The sequence below is a fragment of the Schistocerca serialis genome, chromosome 7 (assembly GCF_023864345.2).
Source record: "Schistocerca serialis cubense isolate TAMUIC-IGC-003099 chromosome 7, iqSchSeri2.2, whole genome shotgun sequence".
NCBI lineage: Eukaryota > Metazoa > Arthropoda > Insecta > Orthoptera > Acrididae > Schistocerca > Schistocerca serialis.
The window spans coordinates 169,843,470-169,860,845 of NC_064644.1; the positions used below are offsets into that span (position 1 = coordinate 169,843,470).

Consider the following 17,376-nt stretch of genomic DNA (forward strand, 5'->3'; position numbering starts at 1 on the left):
ACACTCCACGCTCTCAAGAGAGGCTACCATCAATTATTAGGCGGGCAGTGATAACTACAATTCGCTTACAATCGCCATTTTGGTTGTACGCTAAACGGTTCACCTCCAAAGGCGCTTGTCACTCAATGGTTTCTTCATCCGAGGAAAGCGGAAGCAGTCACGGGTGCAATGTAGAGAGAGTACAAGGGATGAGGCAAAATTCGATGGCTCAGAATGGCTCTGAGCACTATGGGACTTAACGTCTGAGGTCATCAGTTTACTAGAACTTAGAACTACTTAAACCTAATTAACCTAAGGACATCACACACATCCATGCCCGAGACAGGATTCGAACCTGCAACCGTAGCGGTCGCTCGGTTCCAGACTGTAGCGCCTATAACCGCTCGGCCACCCCGACCGGCTCAATGGCTCAGAGATGCAGCATGTGTCCTGTATAGTACGAATTAAGATTGTGCCGTGGAGCAAAAACACACCTCTGTCTCCAAATCTGGCACAAAGTCCAAAGAAATTCTGGTCCTATGTGAAGTACGCCAGCGACAAGACGCAAGCAATACCTTCACTGCCAGCCGAAGTGGCTGAGCGGTTCTAGGCGCTACAGTCTGGAACCGCGCGACCGCTACGGTCGCAGGTTCGAATCCTGCCTCGGGCATGGATGTGTGTGATGTCCTTAGGTTAGTTAGGTGTAAGTAGTTCTAAGTTCTAGGGGACTGATGACCTCAGAAGTTAAGTCCCACAGTGCTCAGAACCATTTGAACCATTTTTTGAATACCTTCTCTACATGATAGCTGTGGTAATGTTGCCAATGACAGTGCCACTAAAGCGGGGTTAATTAAACACCGTTTTCCGAAATTCCTTCACAAATGCGACGAAGTACGAGTACAATATAGACTGGAGAACTTGCCTTTATTAAGTAATTTATGCTGCCTCGCTACACTGACAATATCTATTTCTAAGTTTCTCATGTAGGAAGCTGATCTTGACTCTAATTCTGGAATATTTATTTCGTATTCTTTGGCGAAGGATTTACTGAAAACTGTGTTTAGTAACTTTGCTTTAGTGGCACCGTGATCAGTAACATGAACGTTGTTATCGTGCAGTGAAGGTATTGATTGCGTCTTGCCCTTGTGTATATTACAACAACAAAAAAATGGGTCAAATGGCTCTGAGCACTATGGGACTTAACATCTAAGGTCATCAGTCCCCTAGAACTTAGAACTACTTAAACCTAACTAACCTAAGGACATCACACACATCCATGGCCAAGGCAGGATTCGAACCTGCGACCGTAGCGGTCGCGCGGTTCCAGACTGAAGCGCCTAGAACCGCTTGGCCACACCGGCCGGCTGTATATTACATACAACCAGAATCTTTTTAAGTGCTGTGCCCGGTCTAGCGGTTCTAGGTGCGCAGTCCGGAACCGCGCTACTGCTACGGTCGCAGGTTCGAATCCTGCATCGGGCATGGATGTGTGTGATGTCCTTAGGTTAGTTAGGTGTAAGTAGTTCTAAGTTCTAGGGGACTGATGACCTCAGGAGTTAAGTCCCATAGTGCTCAGAGCCATTTGCTGTGCCCGATTTCGGGAGAGAGTTTTGGTGTGGAAATTATTAAAAGCATCTCGCATTGAAATTCGTGCAGAGTTTCGGGCTTCTGTAAAACTTCGCCAATCTTTGAAATTGTGCGTTATTTTAAATTTGGCAAGCTTTTTTCGTCGCTTCTGCAACAGTGTTCTGACCTGCTTTGTGTGCCATGTGGGATCAGTACCATCTCGTATTAATTTATATAATTTTCTCAATTGCCGTCGATACTATATTTTTGAACGTAAATCACGTAAGGTCTTCTCTTACATAGTCAGTCAAAATATTTCTGTGTAAGCTTGTTGTAAATATGTCTATTCATCCACCAAATTTTCCTTTGCTTTTTCTTTTCATGCCTTTTATGAAAATATTAATAAATACGACACAGGATGTCCGTACTTAAAGTTCCATTTTAAGAACGCTGTAGAAAGAGAACCTTTGATCATAATAACGTCAAATTTAAGCAGCTTAATATTGATGCAGGGGGAAGCATCATGGATCAAAACATAATGAACGAAAATTTTACCAACAGATGGCGTTGCAAGCTTCTTAACGCAAATGGTGTGGTTACAAATGAAAGATGAATCGAAATATGACAGCTTTGGTTTGAGTTGCATATTACACCACCTGTACTGTTCAAAGTGCATGACTACACAAGCTGGCAGCCGACATGTGTGACACTGTTTGTTAGGTAAGCCCATCCACTACGGCAAGGTCGTACCACCTCGTATGGGAAAAATCGATTTTTAATTGTCCTGAGGCATAAACAGCATAAAAAATTAAATGACATCGATTTTTAATTGTCGTGAGACCAAAAAAAAAACCGCATAAAAAATAAAATTACTTCGGTTCTTACTAGTATTTGTTCTGGGGCCAAGAACTACATAAAAACAAAATGACATCGGTTTTTAATTGTCATGAAAATGGCACAAGACATGTTCAGTATGCTGTCCACTGTTTTTTGCCGTAAGATGAAATCATGAAACAGCGTGTACCACAACCTACTGGAGTGTCTCGGGTATCACGTTCAGAATGCGTTGCACAGTGCGTGCCTTCACTTGAGCTACGTTCGTGACTGGAGCACTGAACACAAAATCTTTCATATAACACCATAGCCAGAATTCATACGGATTAATATCGGTGATCTGGATGGCCGGGCTGTAGGGAAATAACCGCTGATAATTCTAGCATGGCTGTGCGATACACGGAGGAGCGCCATCTTGGACCAAAGTGATCTACTCACACATGCACGCTGTTGTAGGGTTAGAAGACTTTGATGCGCAAAAGACTCTCATAGCGTTTACCAATGGCGGTACAGGTAACAGCACCCAGAGGACTCATCTCGATAAAATACGGACCTGCGATAAAAGACGCCGTCAACTCGCACCACACGGTGATCTTTGCAAAATGAAGCGGTATCGGTTGATGGGTGCGCACGTTTTCCGTTCTGCTTATTCAGCACCTCTGCGTATTGACATGTTCTTTTAGATGGAAAGCTATATGGCAAGCTGGATAGAGGGATTGCAGAGGAGCAGTTCGGATTTAGAAGAGGAAAAGGAACAAGAGATGCTGTTGGCCTGTTAAGAACTATAGGGAAAAGATATATGGACAAAGGTAGAGAAATCTTTGCTGTTTTTATAGATTTAGAAATGGCTTTTGACAGATTTCAATGGAACAAGCTGATGGATATTTTGAAGTGGAAAGGAGTAGATTGGAAAGAGAGACGACTGATACAGAATCTATATTTACACCAGAAAGTAAGGATAAGGATTGGAAATGAAATGTCAGAAGGAAGCAGCACTGGACGAGGTGTTAGACAACGTTGTTGCCTTTCCCCACTGTTGTTGAGGAGATTATTGCGAAAGGCTTAGATGGGAAAAGAGGAATATGTATTGGTGGAAAGAGAATAGAATGCGTAAGATTTGCTGATGACATGGTATTAGTGGCAGAAAGTGAGCGGACAGTGAATAATATGCTGAAAGATGTGAATGAAGCTTGTGTGGAATATGGGATGCAAATAAACACAGCACAAACAAAGAGTATGGTCATCAGTACAAGACGCAGACTGTCCAATATTAAAATAGGACTATCTAGCATTAGCCAAGGTAAATGCATTTAAATATCTTGGAAGCACAATAACTGAAGACTTGAGATGTCACCAGGAGGTGAAAACTAAAATTGCCATAGCGAAGGAGGCATTCAACAGAAAGAGGAGACTCGTATGCGGCAAATTAGATAAAGGCCTAAGGAAAAGGCTTGGCAAATGTTGTGTCTGGTGTGTCGCACTATATGGGGCAGAAACATGGACGCTGAGACGAGAGGATGAAAAAAGGTTACAGGCATTTGAGATTTGGATGTGGAGGAGAATGGAGAGAATAAGCTGGATGGAAAGAATGAGTAATGACAGAGTATTGGAAATGGTTGATGAGAGATGTCTGCTGACTGTTGTAAGAGAAAGGAAAAAGAACTGGTTGGGGCATTCATTGAGAAGGGAGTGCTTGCTAGCACATGCTTTGGAAGGATTGGTTTGTGGGAGAAGACTGAGAGGAAGAAGGAGATGCAAGATGATAGACGACATAAAGGGAAAAGGAAATTATGCAGACCTGAAGAGGATTGCAGAAGACCGGGCAGCCTGGAGAACTGCCATTTGAAAACCTGCCTTTTGGCAGAACACTGATGATGATGGTAGATAGAAATGTGTTACGTCTGTCCACAGAATAGACTGTTCCATAGCCATTCATTGTCCACTTCCATGTGAGCAATACATCCCAGGAAGGTCGCCAGGAAGCAATTCCTGAACGTGGGTCATTTTGTGTTTTCGTAGGATTTTATGCACCGTGCTCACAGGCGGGTCCAATGTTCGAGCAATCCCCGTGCACCGCCCGACTCTTCCTGCAATGTTCTGGTCATATCTTCGACAGACTTTGGATCAACTGCTTTCCTCCCTCTCCCGTTTTACGCTTCAAAAGAACTTATCGTTTCGAATTTTGTAATCATTTTCAGCAGATCTTTAGTAGACGTTGGAGCAATGTCATACCTTAAGTGTGTCCAGAACTTCTTCACAGTTACCGTCCTTGTAAAAGAGCCTTACCACATTGTACGATGCTTCACACAGTCAGTCATGTTGGGGATCTCGGAAACAAACTGAGGAACAGCCGTGTGGCACACGCCTCTTGGGGGGCATTTCTGACGCTTACAGCACCATCTATTGATAAAATTTTCTTTACATTGTTTTTGCTGCATGACTTTTCCCACTGCTTCAATAATACACTGTTCAAATTTGACGTCATTCTGAGCCGTGGTTCTCTTTCTACATCGTTACGAAACTGGAACTTTAATTACGGTCACCCTATACCGTCAGCACAATTTCGGTTCGTTTGCAGTTTAAGTAACGCAAAAACTCAAAACAAGAAAAAGAAAAAAAGTTACTGCAGAAGGAGTCGGCGTTTCAGTACCGTTCAGAGGCCGCTGCCCTAACCGCCGCCCACAATTTACGTTAACATAAAAGGCTCATGCCTCACGCGAAACACGCTAGATATGCTATTTTTTCTATACACATGGCCATCTGGAGTCTCTTCCACTTCTGTCGCTTTAATTTCTTCTCAGGCTCCGCATATTCCGTAAATCTGGATGAAATCAGTCACCTCGCTGAGTGTCAACTTAGTTTGCGCGGACTGTAAAGGGCCCTACACTCGCACCGACCGAACGACCATCGTATCGGACTTGTGTAGGCGTTTTGACCAGCCGACCGACTGTCACGTCTTTCTTCATCCGATAAACTGTGCCCTGTGTAGCGTTGTCGTCCCAACTGCCCTACAAAAGTTCGTCTTTTGCCACTGTGCATGGGATTAAATAGTGCAGATGCCCGTCTACCTTTCGTATTTCGATATTTAAGTTTTAGTTTCGATATTTAACGGAAACCAAAACTAAAAACCGAAATACAGATAGGTTAAATCTTAAATTTCATTTCCGATATGGCTCAGAAATCAAACCTAGAAACGGAAATATAGATAGTCGACGGATTTTTATTCAGGAATTAATAAATTGGCGGCATTGTTACAAGTGTTAACAAAATCCAGCAGATATCCAAGCCTTCCGCGATGAATAGCGAAGTGTAGGACTTTTCTTTTTACATTTCTCACAGTTGCTAAATGCTTCATTTCTAATGATTTGTTGTATTTACTAGATAATGTGCACCACCACCATTTGTAGTCCTCTAATTTGAAATGAACTTGCTAAACTTTCAGGGGACATCTTGTACTCTACATACATACAGAAATTAATAACTTTTACATGAATATCTTTTCTTCTATTTACTTTGCTTTTTTAGGATGTATTTCCCAGGCAACTATAAAACACGTTGCAGGTAACATTTTATATTATAATTATGAATATACAATTACACTTTACTTGTGTTCCTCAGAGCTTCTGCCAGTGGCTAGAGACTGTAATGTCGCTAACAGCCTCTCCTCGCAGCTTGCAGCCTTTCATTACTGTACCGTATTCTTGTTTGTTGAGAATGTGCTGACGATGTTCAGCAACTGTTGAATTACGAAACCACCTCCTTAAGTAACAGAGCATCAGTGAGTTAATTTCTTTCTTTGCGTTAGCCATTTCTTTATCCACAGCCTTCTTTCGGCTTTTATTGGCCTTGTTACCTTTAAAACAGCCTAGACAAATCGCAGTTTTTTGTTATTGTATAAAACAAAGCAGCATCTCATTGAAAATAATCTCATGGATTTGTTATAGTACGATAAAAAATTACTTGATAGTTGACGCCTGTCGCTTGCCGCTACAGTATTGCCACATCGGCTGCTCGCTACTTCTCAGTTATAGGTGACACACACATATGATGCGGATCACTTCACAGATGTTGTTAATGTATGACGCGGAGCGATGTTGGAAGCGACCGCCGCGAGGCACCACACAAATGGCAAATGCGCTATCAACAGCTTACTTTAAGTGGCCAAAGGCTACGGTAGACGACGCGTTTTGTAGCCCAGAATTTAAACTCATGTACCAAGCTAACCACAACCATGTTACGTGCAGTGCATCCAACAGAACGGCGGTCGAACATCTGTGGCAGAATTAAAATCACGATCTCTTTGTTCACAGCGATTAAAGCTAACCTCTAGGGGGAAACTTAAGACAGAAAAAAATTTCAGTTTCAGCCTTGAAAGCTAACTGTAATTGCTCGCTGTCATTGGTTACCTGTAACCATCCTCACGCTGGCTACACGAGCTGCCATGTTACCAAGGATGAGCAGTCCTCGCTGGCATTTGGTCGCATATTATACGCAACACACAGATTCCAAATTAAAAAAAGATTGATAGGAAGAAAAAATAAGTACAAATAAAAAAGTCAATACGGCGATGAAAATGACGCAGCGCGATATTATAAATAAAACATTGCATTTAAACTAATTAACTGAATAAAAATAATGATCAAATTTCTTTGTTTAGATTTAGAAACAAAAAAATTCGTTACTTGTGATGATATTCGAGCTGACGAAGTACACTTCGGGTGCATCCGTTAACCATTACGCTATGACACAACACCCGGTTAAGAAGCGATAACCTAGTCGCATCAATGAATTACAGTCTTAAAAAACTCAGGTTCACACAATGTCGTGCGAAGCTTATTTAATGTAAGCCAACCGCTGTGCTTGTTACCGTTAATGTGACAATGAATCGCTTCGTGTGTGGAAGTAGCCAGTAGTGTTTGGTTAGTGCTGCGTATTAAATGTGTGTATTTCATTAGCTTCGTTGTGTGTGTGTGTGTGTGTGTGTGTGTGTGTGTGTGTGTGTGTGCTGGTTTTGCTGTTGTCATTATGTGTGCTGAAACATAAAATAAAACGTGGCAGACCTGTGATTGGGAATCCAGAAATATCAAGAAAGAATATCAGACAAGGAATTGGAAGTGAAATGACCAATTGTTCTGGCAGTCTGGGAACAGTGGATGGTTCTGGCGTGCATTGAGCGCTTTGAAGGAAGGAAACCAGCTCTAATGCGTGAAGTGTCAACTATCAAGTACATCTACATCTACGTGATTACTCCGCTATTCAAAATAAAGTGCCTGGCAGAGGGTTCAGTGAACCACCTTCAAGCTGTCTCTCTACCGTTCCACCGGCCGGAGTGGCCGAGCGGTTCTAGGCGCTACAGTCGGGAACCGCGTCACCGCTACGGTCGCAGGTTCGAATCCTGCCTCGGGCATGGATATGTGTGATGTCCTTAGGTTAGTTAGGTTTAAGTAGTTCTAAGTTCTAGGGGACTGATAACCTCAGCTGTTAAGTCCCATAGTGCTCGGAGCCATTTGAACCATTTTGAAAAAGGCTTTTGTGTTAATGATTTCCACACCAATTCACATATCATGTCTGTGGCACTACCTTTCCTATTTCGCGACAACACTAAACGAGCTGCCCTTCTTTGAACTTTTTCGATGTCATCCATCAGTCTCACCTGATGCGGATGCCACAACGCACAGCAATACTCCAGAATAGGGTGGACAAGCGTGGTGTAAGAATTCTCATTAGTAGACCTGTTGCAAGTTCTAAAGTGTTCTGCCAATGAATCGCAGCCTTCGATTTGCTCTACCCACAACATTATCTGTGTGGTCATTCCAATTTAGGTTATTTGTAATTGTAATTCCTAAGTATTTAGTTGAATTTACAGCCTTCAGATTTGTGTGATTTATCGCGTAATCGAAATTTAGCAGATTTCTTTTAGTACTCGTGTGAATAACTTCACACTTTTCTTTATTCAGGGTCAGTTGCCACTTTTCGCACCATGCAGATATCTGATCTAAATCATTTTGCAATTCGTTTTGGGCATTTTAATAGAACTGTATAAATAACTCGCTGTCAGCGATACGAATGGGGCGGCGCTGTATTCGCTGAGTTCAGTCAGTCACAACGTGTGTAGGCTGCCACGAAATCGATCGGTCAATCGACCGATAAAACTGGTGCCTGTGAGCGAGCCGTGTGACAAGTGAAACACGGGACGCAGGTGCGGCGGCCGCGGGCGCCGGTGTTCGTGTCGCTGCCGCTGGCCGCAGGCACGTGGGCGGCGCTGCAGTCGGTGATCCCGGCCATGCTGGCGTACGGCGTGGCGGGCTACCCGCTGGTGATGCCGGGGGCGGCGGGCGGAGACCTGCAGGCAGAGGGCGCGGACGGCGGTGAACCGGACCGCGAGCTGTACGCCCGCTGGCTGCAGCTGGTGCACTTCCTGCCCGTGGTGCGCTACCGTCTGCTGCCCAGCGCCTACGACGAGCAGCTCGTCGACGTCGCCAAGGAGCTGACCGCACTGCGCGCCAAGACGGTCAGTACTTGTACTAAGTCGCCAATTCGAGAGAGGTCGTGCTGCCCTCTCTCCCATCCAAAAAACAACACTTTTTTTAAAAGAGTCGTGTTACCAACTTAACCTGCTGGTACAGTACTTTATTTATACAACCAGCTTCTGTCATCTGACCATTATCAAATTCTCACACAGAATTACGAGGGTCACTCCAAAAGAAATGCACACTATTTTTGTAAAAACACAGTTTTCATTCTGCATGTGTGAAAGTATTACTGTGTGTAGAAACATCCTTCCCGCTTGTTCTCAAACTTAGTTCAACCTGTTCCCGTGAGTGGCGCCGTTACAGCATGTCTTCAAAATGGCTGCTACACTTGACGTTCGTCAGAAGCAACGTGCTGTCATAGAATTCCTGTGCTGTGAAAACGAGACAGTGGGAAACATCCACAAGAGGTTTAAAAAAGTGTATGGAGATGCTGCTGTCGATCGCAGTAAAGCTAGTCGGTGGGCAAGCAGGTTACGTGATGAAAGCGGGCACAGCAATATTGAGGATTGTCCTCGCAGCGGCAGGCCTCGTACTGCACACACTCCAGGCAATGTGCAGAGAGTTAACGAACTGGTGACTGCTGACAGATGCATCACAGTGAACGAATTGTCACGCTACGTTGGGATAGGAGAAGAAAGTGTTTGCAGAATACTAAAAGTGTCAGCGTTAAAAAAGTTTGAAAGACTCTCTTCGTGGAACAAGGTTTGAAGATAATGACTCCCTTGTGCACGCTGCCGAAGAGTGGCGCCAACACGTTGGTCCACAATTTTACCGTGCGGGTATATAGGCGCTGGTTCCAAGATGGCGTAAGGCAGTTGAGAGGGATGGAAATTATTTGGAGAAATGAAAATATTGTTCCTAAAGGATGTATCCACACACTGTAAAACTTTCAAACATGTAGATTAAAACATGGACTTAAAAAAATAGTGTGCATTTCCTTTGGAGTGACCTTTGTATTAGGCGAAATACACTGAAGTGCCAAAGAAACTGGTATAGGCATGCGTATTCAAATACAGAGATATGTAAACAGACAGAATACGGCGCTGCGGTCGGCAACGCTTATATAAGACAACAAGTGTCTGGTGCAGTTGTCAGATAGGTTACTGCTGCTACAATAGCAGGTTGTCAAGATTTAAGTGAGTTTGAACGTGGCGCACGAGCTGTGGGACACAGCATCTCCGAAGTAGCGATTAAGTGGCAATTTTCCCGTATGACCAATTCACGACTGTACCGTGAATATCAAGGATTCGGTAAAACATCAAATCTTCGACATAGGTGTGCCTGGAAAAGCATCCTGCAAGGTCGGGACCAACGACGACTGAAGAGAATCGTTCAACGTGACAGAAGTGTAACCCTTCCGCAAATTGCTGCAGATTTAAATTCTGGGCCACCAACAAGCGTGGCGTGTGAACCATTCAACGATGCATCATCGATATGGGCATACAGAGCCGAAGGCCCACTCATGTACCCTTGATGACTGCACGACACAAAATTTTATGCCTCGCCTGGGCACTGTCAACACCAAAATTGGACTGTTGATGACTGGAAACATATTGCCTGGTCGGACGAGTCTCATTTCAAATTGTATCAAGCATATGGGCGTGTATTGATATGGAGACAACCTCATGAACCCATGGACCCTGCATGTCAGCAGGGGACTGTTCAAGCTGGTGGAGACTCTGTAAAGGTGTGGGTCAAACATGACAACATGACCCTGACAGGTGACATGTACGTAAGCGTCCCGTCTGATCACTTGCATCCAAGCATGTGCATTGTACATTACGACGGAATTGGATAATTCCAGCAGGACAATACGACAACCCACACATACAGAATTACTGCAGAGTGACTTCAGGAACGCTCTTCTGAGTTTAAACACTTTCGCTGGCCACCAAACTTCCCAGGCATGAACATTATTGAGGATATCTGGGATGCTTTGCGAAGTGCTGTTCGGAAGAGATCTCCACCCGCTCATACTCTTGCGGATTTATGGACAGCCAGCGGGATTCATGGTGTCAATTCCCTCCAGCATTACTTCAAACATTAGTCGAGTCCATGCGACGTCGTGTTGCAGCATTTCTCTGTGCTCGCAGGGGCCCTACACGATATTAGGCCGGTGTGCCAGTTTCTTTAGCTCTTCTGTGTATGAAATAGTTATTGTCAGGTGTAAAACCATGAATAATAGACTGTTATCACAGTGTAATATCAGTGTAAATGTGTGGCGTGAATCTGTTCAGTGTTAACACTGATGTGACAACAATCATGGGTTAGCAATATGCACATATACAGATGACAGTAGTATCACATAAACAAGGTGTAAAAGGGCGGTTGTAGGCACTAGAGTCTGGAAGCGCGCGACTGCTACGGTCACAGGTTCGTATCCTGCCTCGGACCTGGATGTGTGTGATGTCCTTAGGTTAGTTAGGTTTAAGTAGTTCTGAGTTCTAGGGGACTGATGACCTCAGAAGTTAAGTCCCATAGTGCTCAGAGCCATTTGAGCCATTTGTAAAAGGGCACTGCATTGGTAGAGCTGTTATTTGTACTCGGGTTATTCAGGTGAAAAGGTGTCCAACATGACTGGAATTAACAGACTTCGAACGCAGAATGGTAGTTTGTGCTAGACACATGGGACATTACATTTCAGAAACCATTAGGGAATTCAATATTCCGATCTACAGCATCAAGAGTGTGCCGAGAATACCAGATTTCGGGCATTGCCTCTTACCACGGACTACACAGTGGCTTACGGCCTTCACTTAATGACCGAGAGCAGCGGCAATTGCGTAGAGTTGTCAGTGCTAACAGACAAGCAGCACTGCATGAAATCACCGCAGCAATCAATGTGGGACGACGACGAATGTATCCTTTAGAACAATGTGGCGAATTTTGGTGTTAATGGGCTATGGCAGCAGGCGACAGATGCGAGTACCTTTGCTAACAGCACGACATCGCCTGCAGCGTCTCTTCTAGGCTTGTGACCATATCACTTGGATCCTAGACGAATGGAACAACGTGGCCCGGCCAGATGAGTCCTAATTTCAGTTGCTAAGAGCCAATGGAGGGGATCGAGTGTCCACAGGCACTACAAAACCAAGGACCTAAGTTGTCAACGAGGCACGGTGCAAGCTGGTGGTGGGTCCATAATGATGTGCACTGTGTTTACATGCAATGGACTCAGTCTTCTGGTCCAACTAATTAAACATTGACTGGAAATGTTTAAGTTCGGTAGCTTGGAGACCATTTGCAGCCATTTACGGACTTTGTGTACCCAAACAACGATGTCATGTCACTGCGCCAGAAATGTTCGCAACTGGTTTAAAGAAAATTCTGGACAATTCGAGCAAATGATCTAGCCACCAGGATCACCTGACACGGCTCCCGTCGGATATTTATGGGATGTAATTGAGAGGTCAGTTCGTGCACAACATACTGCCATGTCGAGTTGCTGCGTTATGCCAGGAAGGAGGAGGCTCGACACGGCGTTTGGAGGTGTCCCATGACTTTCGCCACCTCAGTGTAGTTTTAACAGGACTAAGTACACTCCATAACACAGTTTTTATACATAGTGATCCATTGATAGTGACCGGCCAAATATCTCACGAAATAAGCATCAAACGAAAAAACTACAAACAACGAAACTCGTCTAGCTTGAAGGGGGAATCCAGATGGCGCTGTGATTGGCCCGCTAGATGGCGCTGCCATAGGTCAAACGGCTATCAACTGCGTTTTCCTAAATAGGAACCCCCATTTTTATTACATAATTGTGTAGTACGTGAAGAAATATGAATGTTTCAGCTGGACCACTTTTTTCGCTTTGTGACAGATGGTGCTGTAATAGTTACAAACGTATAAGTGCGTGGTATCACGTAACATTCCGCCAGTGCGGACGGTATTTGCTTCGTGATACATTACCCGTGTTAAAATGGACCGTTTACCAATTGCGGAAAAGGTCGATTTCGTGTTGATGTATGGCTATTGTGATCAAAATGCTCAACGGGCGTCTGCTATGTATGCTGCTCGGTATCCTGGACGACATCATCCAAGTGTCCGGACCGTTCGCCGCATACTTACGTTATTTAAGGAAACAGGAAGTGTTCAGCCACATGTGAAAAGTCAACCACGACCTGCAACAAATGATGATGCCCAAGTATGTGTTTAGCTGCTGTCGCGGCTGATCCGCACATTAGTAGTAGACAAATAGGAATCTCAAAAACGTCGGTGTTGAGAATGCTACATCAACATCGATTGCACCCATACCATATTTCTATGCACAAGGAATTGCATGGCGACGGTTTTGAACGTCGTGTACAGTTCTGCCACTGGGCACAACAGAAATTACAGGACAATGACAGATTTTTTGTACGCGTTCTATTTAACGACTAACTGTCATTCACCAACAGCGGTAACGTAAACCGGCATAATGTGCCCTATTGGGCAACGGAAAATCCACGATGGCTGCGAAAAGTGAAACATCAGCGACCTTGGCGGGTTAATGTATGGTGCGGCATTATGAGAGGAAGGATAACTGGCCCCCATTTTATCGATGGCAATCTAAATGGTGCAATGTATGCTGATTTCCTACGTAATGTCCTACCGATGTTAGTACAAGATGTTTCACTGCATGACAGAATGGCGATGTACTTCCAACATGATGGATGTCCGGCACATAGCTCACGTGCGGTTGAAGCGGTATTGAGTAGCATGTTTCATGACAGGTGGATTCGTCGTCGAAGCACCATGCCATGGCATGCACGTTCACCGGATCTGACGTCCCCGGATTTCTTTCTGTGGGGAAAGTTGAGGGATATTTGCTGTCGTGATCCACCGACAACGCCCTGACAACATGCGTCAGCGCATTGTCAATGCATATGCGAACATTACGGAAGGCGAACTACTCGCTGTTGAGAGGAATGTCGTTACACGTATTGGCAAATGCATTGAGGTTTAAGGGACATCATTTTGAGCATTTATTGCATTAATGTGATGTTTACAGGCAATCTCGCTGTAACAGGATGCGTTCTCAGAAATGATAAGTTCACAAAGGTACAAGCATCACATAGGAACAACCGAAATAAAATGTTTAAACGTACCTGCGTTCAGTATTTTTATTTAAAAAACCTACCTGTTACCCACTGTTGATCTAAAATTGTGACCCATATGTTTGTGACTATTACAGCGCCATCTATCACAAAGCTAAAAAAGTGGTCCAACTAAAACATTCATATTTCTTTACGTACTTCACGAATATGTAATATAAATGGGGTTGCTATTAAAAAAAAAAAAAAAAAAAAAAACGCAGTTGATATCCGTTTGACCTATGGCAGCGCCATCTAGCGGGCCAACCATAGCGCCATCTGGTTTTCGCCTTCAAGCTAGACACGTTTCGTTTGACGCTTATTTCGTGAGATATTTGGCCCGGCCACGATCAATGGACCACCCTGGAGATTGACGACATAATTTGTCTTACGATATGATAGCAGTGTATTATTCAAGTTTTATCACATGACGATTACGATTTTATGTTTCGCCTAAGACAGCACTGTGAATACTTTTATATGAGAACCTGATTACAGTCAAACGATTGAAACTGGTTTTATAAGTAAAGTACTTTACCAACAGCTCAAGACGATAATAAGAAAATTTTCAAATGTATGAGAGCTGTGAGACACCCTCTCCTAAAAATGTATTGGAACCATTTTTTATTTATCTTCATATGGACTATCCAGGATCACGTAACGACAGTTCTTTGTCTTTCTCTGTCGTTTGCTATTTTTCCAGTACTTCTCCACACGGTAACGTTTCCTTTCTTTCGTCCATGTTGTTCCTGATTTCTTATTTATTCTGCCCAGAAAGTCATCTAAATTTAGTATTTTACTGTCGGTTTATGTAGGTACGATATGCAGCCAGTCCTTTTTTGTGGGTCCGTACCTCGATCGGTAAAAATGGAACCCTTATGGGATGTAGGTATGATATGCAGCCAGTCTCTTTTTATGGTTCCGTACCTCGATCGGTAAAAATGGAACCCTTATGGGATGTAGGTATGATATGCAGCCAGTCTCTTTTTATGGTTCCGTACCTCGATCGGTAAAAATGGAACCCTTATGGGATCACTTTGTTGTACGTCTATCGGTCTGCTTGTCTGTTTGTGTGTCCGACTTTTCCGCACAACCATTTTTCTCAGGAACGGGTGGATGTATCAAGTGGAAATTTGTCACATATTAGGGTCTATTGTTCCTTGGCGATGTAAAAAAGTGGTTGTTCTAGGTCAATGCAATCAAAAGATACGGCCATTTATGTCACATACTCGTATTTTGATACTCGCAACCTCGCTCACCCAAACATATAGGTTACTTCCCGTCCACCTCCAATCAAGAAATTTGGCAGGAACCAAGGTAACACAGTATTAACAAGGAAAAAATATCCTAAAACTGTTAATTTATAATTATATCATACGAAAAAAATATTTATTTTGTGACTTGTTGTTCGCTTTCAAGCTTGAAATTGAAACATTCTCGGAAGTCTTTTAATCCCTTGGGTCGGTATCTTGCCAGTATCAACGTAGATAAGAGTCAAAAACTGTCGAGACCCTCGATTCTCGGAACGGATCGACTGTCTATACACATAAATAAGTTTGTACGGAATCCTAAGAGCACGAAACCTATTCGAAACCGGCCAATTTCTGAATTTAATACCATTTATTTTACGATTAAGTAATTTTTGAGGCACTGCAGGACTGTCGTCGGATGACGGTATTACCGGAACATTATTTTCTAGACCAAATGCAGTTTGACGCTAAGGTTGTTGCGCTGGCGAAAGTATAGGAAATTTAGGCTTAAGTTAACAAAATGTTTACGAAAAAGGTTTTATGGTAAATGGACATCGAACGTATATATACAACAAGTTTGCGGATGCTAGTCATTCCATTTAGCCGCATTGTTATCTTTGACAAGAGATGCATTACATCATAGAATAACATATTTACAAGAATTGAAACAGACTCAAGGGCGCCCATATGATGGTTTGCGGGGAGGTGGGGTCCTAGACGTGGGTGTATGAAACATTTTTAAGATCTTTGAAGGCGAATGGCGTCATAAAAGAACTCCAGTTCTGACCCTGTTAAAAATATGTGTAATATCAACTTTTATTATTTCTTCTCCCTGAGAGCTGGGCCGGCCGCGGTGGTCTAGCGGTTCTAGGCGCTCAGTCCGGAACCGCGCGACTGCTACGGTCGCAGGTTCAAATCCTGCCTCGGGCATGGATGTGTGTGATGTCCTTAGGTTAGTTAGGTTTAAGTAGTTCTAAGTCTAGGGGACTGATGACCACAGATGTTAAGTCCCATAGTGCTTAGAGCCATTTGAACCATTTGAACCTGAGAGCTGGGATGTGTACATGAATTGAACTTTTGTTTGTAGAAACATGGCAATATATTACTACTACAACTGATAATAATAATATTAAGAACAAAGGTAACAGTAAACTAACAGAGTGAATTGTTACAAAGTGTGAAACAATTAAAAGCATGGTACCATACTTCCCTCTGATGATGAGCCTGCAGTGGCTCAAAAACTAGTTAATGGTACAATAAATCATATTTAATTGAAAAATCAACTGTGTGTATGCCATGCCTACATAAACTGCTAAGTCAAGTCGAAGTTGCATACAGATATAATAAATTGGTATTTTATTCTTAAAAGAACTTCTTTCTGGTATTTGTAAGTCTTTTGATGTTGTTTCTTTTTAGTTCTTTGACACATACTGTCTTTTCCATTCCTTCAACTACCTCGTATTACAGGGACACTCCAATTTGGCACTATAGTCATGCTGACCTCATGCCATATCACATCCAATTTTATGTGCACAACTGGAAAACCTCCAGCAACATGACCCCACACTTTAATATATCTCCATGGAGTAGTTAATGTTTGGTACATTACTTTATCTAGCTCATTCTTAAATTTTGGGGACAGTGTGTTATAATTAGGAATCATATTCGCATTTAGATTACAAATTTCTGCTTGTGAAGGCACAGATGATGAAAATATCCAGAGTGCGTATGAAGCATTAGCTGGGCAGCCCAGTGTTGTGGATAAACTGAACAAAGTGTGTTGGGTAGAGGGAGAGAGTGAACCTGAGGAGATCAAGGAACCCCTTTACCATGCATGGCATGATTTTCTTTTTATAATTACACTTTATAGTTAATCATTCTCTAAAATTTTGCCAGTTTTTGTCAACAATGAGAAGTTGTCAACTCAGTAAAATACTTATAACTGTATGAAATTGCAAGCTGTACATATCATCTCTAATCAAAGAGAAGTATAGTCTTGAGGTGACATTTCAACTAGGGTTACCACATGGAAAATTTTTAAAGTAGGGTGTTTATTAAAGAAAAGGAGGATAATTTTTGAAAAGGAAAGAACTCTCAGATAGGTATTTACTAAGTGAAATGTCATAAGCACCTCTACAA

The 17,376-nt window shown here is 43.1% G+C and overlaps 1 protein-coding gene across 1 annotated transcript in view; it reads left to right on the forward strand.

Moving 5' to 3' along the window:
* The window catches only part of LOC126412543 (myogenesis-regulating glycosidase), a 237,326-nt gene that overhangs the window by 211,973 nt on the left and 7,977 nt on the right, over positions 1 to 17,376 (forward strand). Inside the window, exon 10 of the mRNA XM_050082188.1 lies at positions 8,579 to 8,890. Coding sequence (XP_049938145.1) covers positions 8,579 to 8,890 — 312 coding nt within the window. The remainder of the gene's footprint in view (positions 1 to 8,578; positions 8,891 to 17,376) is intronic.